The sequence below is a fragment of the Manacus vitellinus genome, unplaced genomic scaffold (assembly GCF_001715985.3).
Source record: "Manacus vitellinus isolate BGI_N305 unplaced genomic scaffold, ASM171598v3 scaffold_122_pilon, whole genome shotgun sequence".
NCBI lineage: Eukaryota > Metazoa > Chordata > Aves > Passeriformes > Pipridae > Manacus > Manacus vitellinus.
Window position 1 is genome coordinate 158428 of NW_021938909.1, and position 5296 is coordinate 163723.

Genomic DNA, 5296 nt, shown 5'->3' on the forward strand with positions numbered 1-5296 from the left:
TGCTCCAAGCCCCGTCCAACCTGGCCTGAGACACTTCCAGGGATGAGCAGAAACTCCAGGATGGTAAAGAAGATTCCCCACTCAGTTCACAAACCATCTTCATTTCCCCAGTCTCAGTTTTCCTGGTTATTTGGTCTGAGAGGTTTTTGTGGTCTGTGTCTCTTACGTAACACTGTAACATAAACAGTTTTGCAACTGTTCAACTCTCTTTGCTAAACATGTTTGTTGAAACAAAGTTCAGAGGCTGTTTGAACTCCTGCTGGACGGAATTTGATTTCCATGGGGAAGAGGCATTGAAAAATTAAATATGGAAAGAACAGAGAAACATTTTTGTCGACAGGAACTACACCAGCAAGGCAGCTGGCACAGATAATTACAGATCTGAGCTCGTGGCAGCTAAAGAATAATAACAGTTAAGATATTGCTTTGTTGTTCATCCCCACCAGGTGCTTTTTCCCATGTAGGTGATCTGTTACTACCAGGAAAGAAATCAGTTGTTCTGCTTCTAACTGCAGTTCTGTAAGGGGATGTTTATTGTTCAGTGTTAATGTCCAAGTGCAAGGACAAGAAAGATGATGTCTGTGGTTTGAATGGCAACATAAAGCTGCAGAGAGGAGTTTCCTGCCCTGTGGGAATCTGTATTTCCTGTGTGTGCAGCTCGAGTTTGCTGCTTGGTGTCTTTGCACCTCCTTTCAGAAGGGCTGCTGGGGGCACAGCTGAGTTTGAGACACGTGTCCAGAGAGCCACGTTGGTGAGAGACACCTGGCTGAGTGTCCTTCCCAAGTGAACTCAGCAAACTCATGGCCCAGGTGGATCTGTGTGTGTTCTGTGTGTGCCCCCACCAGGGAAAGGGCAATTCTTAAGGCACTTCTCTGTGGCCACAAAGACTCTGGGCAGAAATCTCTTTAATTAATCATGTAGGAAATATTTCCTTTCCTCTTCCAGTTCTCTCTGCAGCAGTAGGCAAAGATCAGAAAATAACTGCATTAATCCATGAGGAAATTCTCCCAGCACATCAGTTCCCACTGACACAACTATTCCCAATCCCCTCTACCAGGATATGTATTCTGGTTCTGTGTTTCACAAAGTCAGGAGCTGAATCCAGGAATCCCTTCCAAACTCAAGCACTGTGTGATAGTCCTGTCCTAACCATTATTTGTGGGTCTCCATAAGTGGTTTTATTTTTTAATGTATACCCTAGAGTTCTGTTCTCTTTTCATAGCCATTCTTACTGGGGCTTGTCTTGTTGACACGTCAGGTCAAGAAAAAAGAGAGTTTTGGGGAAGATAATGAAGTAACTTGGCAGATTTTTCCATGGAATTCATCTAAAGCATGGGAAAAAACGTGTTTGAAATTATAGTAGTGACTTCTTTGGCCAACTGAGTGTGGGAGTTGGCATCTCATGAGTCAGGGGAATGACCACAAAATGCCTTAAAATGAAGACAGGAAGTTTCTATTGGCTGCACCCAGAAAGCAGAAGGGAGGCTGGAGGAGCTTGAGGAAAAGAATTTAGAAAGGTCAGACAGAACAGTAATTCCCAGAGTGCTTTGAAGCACCACTGAAAAGATAGGAATGATCAAAGAGTGGGTTGGCCAAGGAAAAGAGTCTGGATACAGTGAGACCCTGGGGGTTGAACAGTCTCTTGGAAGGTTGTACAGGAGGATGAAGAAACCTTTGGAATATCAGGATTGCCCAGGGAAGCTGTGGCTGCCCCTGGATCCCTGGAAGTGTCCAAGACCAGGTTGGAGGGGGCTTGGAGCACCCTGGGCTGGTGGAAGGTGTCCCTGCTCATGGCAGGGGTGGCACTGGGTGGGCTTTGAGGTCCCTTCCCACCCAAACCATCCTGTGATTCTACAACCCATGAGAATGATTCCAGCAACAATAGAATCTGTTCCCAGATCGGTTCTAAAATTCTTGTCATGACTCGAAATGGTGTTTAACAGACAGAGTGAGGGACCTGGAATACAGTCAGAGCCCTCTGAGACAGTGTTTGACAAGAACACCTTGGGTGTGTTGGTGCACACTGGGTTTGGAGCCCCATCTGGAGGGATCAGCACGAGCCTGAACACAGTGGAGCCATCCAAGAACCAGCTCCTTGGAGCCCTGGATTGGTGACAGGGTCAGTTCTCCCAGACCCTGCAGGTGGGAGGTGTGGAGGAAAGCAGCAGGAGGGTGTGAAGGAAGGTGCCAGTGGCACTGAGGGAATGCTGAGCATTGCAGTGAGTTGGCAGCAGCTGAACTGCCCCCCTGCAGACACACGGGGCATTAACTCCCACTTTCACTTTCCAGCGTACCTCGGCTTTCTGTCTGCAGCTGTTTGCAGCCTGCCTGGTAAGAGTTTTTATCATCTTTCACGTGCTTTCCCTAACACATTTCATAGCTTGCACACCCTCACCAAGCTCCATTTTAAAACTTTGTGCTTTTTGAAGGAGGAACTTCACAGAAATGTAGCCCAGGAGCACCATCCCTTGCACTGCTGTGTCTGTCGTGCTGAACTCTGTCCTCTGCTTCATTGCTCTGGGGGCAAATACTGAGTTGCTCTAACTGGGTTTGTTTAGTAGAACTGTCCTGGTCTCACACTCGTGTGCCATCATTTTCATGTGGTGTTTGTTGTTTGTTTGTGTTATTTTTCCCTTTCTAGAAAGAATTCTGGGAGGGCCTCCTCACAACCTGCATATGGAGTCCAACAACTTCCAGCACATTCTGTCCTGGCAGGCAAGGAATGACCCAGCTGTGCCAACCTCCTACAGGGTGTTCTACAGACCCCGCAGGCAAGGCTGGGAAATAGGGCACAAATTTTACTGTTTATTGACTCAAATGGGAGGGAGGTTTGGAGTGCCCAGCCCTGGAGGTGTCCCAGCAAGGCCTGGCCGTGGCACTCAGTGCTCTGGGCTGGGGGACAAGGTGGGGATGGGGCACAGGGGGGATCCATGGGCTTGGGAGGGCTTTTCCTGGAATTCTGTGAAAATACTAAGGCTGAGGTTTTCTTGCTTTTTCACTGAGAAATGCTTTCCTCACACTCTCATGCTTTCTTATGTCAGAGAATTCAGATTATTTTGCCTTTTCTTACAGGAACTGGGACTGGACAAGTGCCAGGCAGTGCTCAGGCACTGCACAGCTCTCCTGTGACCTGACAGAGGAGTTCAAAGACACGTCCACTGAGTATTATGCATTTGTTCAGAGCATCACAGGAACCAGGGTGTTCAACTCTTCCGTGCTGCGTTTTGCACCACTAACTCAGAGTGAGTTCTCTCTCTGCATTTCTCATTTTAGAGGTTTGTGTCAACAGCTGATGTATAAATTATATTCTGCCTTTGCAGTGAGACTCCAAGCTAACTGGATCAGTGGCTATTTGTATCTAAGTCACTTACAAGACTTATTTTTTTTTAAATTAGTGGCTGATAGTAGTTCTGATAAATGGACTTGAAATTAAAAATCTGGTTTTGAAATAAAAAATATATATGTAAATGTAAAGGAAAGAGCATCGTGTCAAGTATTGACAAATATAAAGTAAAAATCTCTGAAGTGCAAAAGATACGTAACTGAAAAATAAAAACACATTGTTTTTATGTCTTGGAGTAGTGAATGCTGAGTTAAAGAAGTTCCATGTCTGCAGTAGGTGTAGGGAAAGAGGTTTACTTGCTTGTCCATCACCCTCATTTCTCCTTTCTGAAGGTGCCTCTCAGCTGGGACATTTATAATGCCAGAGGTGGCTTCACTTTGGTTGTGCTTAGAATTGAGTTTTGAAGTAACAGAGGCAGAGATTGAGGAGCAGTTGGAGGACCATGGAGGAGAAACAGGTCATGTTCCCTCTGAGCTCAGCCCAGAGGCAGCTGCTGTGGCCACTTCCAGGCTCTGAAATGAGGGAGGATTGAAGGGGATGGGGAGAATGGGCACGAGGGTAACTGAGGGGTTTGAGAACATCCCTGAGGAGGAGACCTGGAGCCCCTCAGCACTGGGTTGGATAGAAAGGATTGGACAAGGGGGAATGGCCTTAAGCTGAAGGAGGGCAGGGTTAGATGGGATATTGGGAAGGAATTCCTGGCTGTGAGGGTGGGGAGGCCCTGGCCCAGGTTGCCCAGAGAAGCTGTGGCTGCCCCTGGATCCCTGGAAGTGTCCAAGGCCAGGCTGGACGGGGCTTGGAGCAACCTGGGCTGGTGGAAGGTGTCCCTGCCCATGGCAGGGGTGGCACTGGATGGGCTTTGAGGTCCCTCCCAACCCAAACCAGTCTGGGATTGTATTCTGTGCATTTACCTCAGCTTTTGTCTCAGGTAGATGCAAAGCTCAGATCTCTGTGAAGCTGAAGCAAAACCTCTGACCCCTCTCTGCTTCTTCCCTCCCCCCCACTCCTTTCTGATTTTAAAATGCAGTCCTGTGGGAAATTATGGTTTGACTGTGGGAGTTAAATGCTCCAAGGCCTTGTGGAATTCCAGCAGTGGCAAACTGTGGAATCTGCTTAATTGGCTCCATATCCATCACCAAAATACAGCAGGTACTGAATATATAGTGTGTATTTTTTCCATTATTTTTCCCTTTCTTGTTTTTCAATAGCACGCCTGGGACCACCAGAAGTTAATGTAACTCCTTGTCTAAACTGCATAAATGTCACCATGAAGCTGCCAACCTCTCACTACAGAGAAAAGGGAAAGCTGCTTTCTTTAATTGATATCTATGAAGAGCTTGATTATGAAATAACACTGAAATCACAGGATAGAGAGGACAAGGTAAAGAACATTGGGGTTTATCTGTGCTTTCGGGGAGAAACACAGAAAGCATAAAAGGGTGAGCAGGTCCCCAGGAGCAAATATGTGAGTGGAAGCAAAAGAAAACACAGAAATGTGTTTTCTTAGAAGAAAGACAGTGGCCAGCACAATCTTTTACCACAGAGTAGCATGTCTGGGAGAGTGACCAGGGATCTCTTTTTAGGCCAATAACTGACTTTAAAACATTGACTTTCTTTGGCAGAGGGCACAGGAGAAAACCACTGAAGAAGTTTTCAGTACTGTCATTGAGGAATTGTATCCAAGTAGGAATTACTGTGTGTCTGTTGTGGTCTCTGCATCCCTGAACAAACATTCCATCCCCTCGCCCTGGAAATGTGTCCTTTCAGGCTCCATGGCTCACCCAGGTAACTGTGCTGGAAGGCTTTGTCTGGGTGGGTGGTGTGGGGACATTTACAACTCAATCCTGCAAAATGATAGGTGATATGGAATCATGGAATATCCTGAGCTTGGAAGGACTCCCAGGGCTCACCCAGTCCAAGCCCTGCCCTGCCCAGGACACCCCAACACTCCCC

The 5296-nt window shown here is 47.0% G+C and overlaps 1 protein-coding gene across 3 annotated transcripts in view; it reads left to right on the top strand.

The window, feature by feature from the left end:
- Positions 1 to 5296, top strand: part of IFNAR2 (interferon alpha and beta receptor subunit 2) — an 11567-nt gene that overhangs the window by 3101 nt on the left and 3170 nt on the right. The window contains exons 1-5 of one of the 3 annotated variants that reach the window (XM_029965896.1): positions 1961 to 2331; positions 2642 to 2771; positions 3073 to 3242; positions 4552 to 4724; positions 4966 to 5128. In XM_029965896.1, coding sequence (XP_029821756.1) covers positions 2205 to 2331; positions 2642 to 2771; positions 3073 to 3242; positions 4552 to 4724; positions 4966 to 5128 — 763 coding nt within the window. In that variant the 5' untranslated portion in view covers positions 1961 to 2204. Of the gene's footprint in view, positions 1 to 1960; positions 2332 to 2641; positions 2772 to 3072; positions 3243 to 3675; positions 3801 to 4551; positions 4725 to 4965; positions 5129 to 5296 lie in introns of those variants that run through there. The other 2 variants (XM_029965897.1, XM_025894571.2) reach the window with 2 other exon arrangements.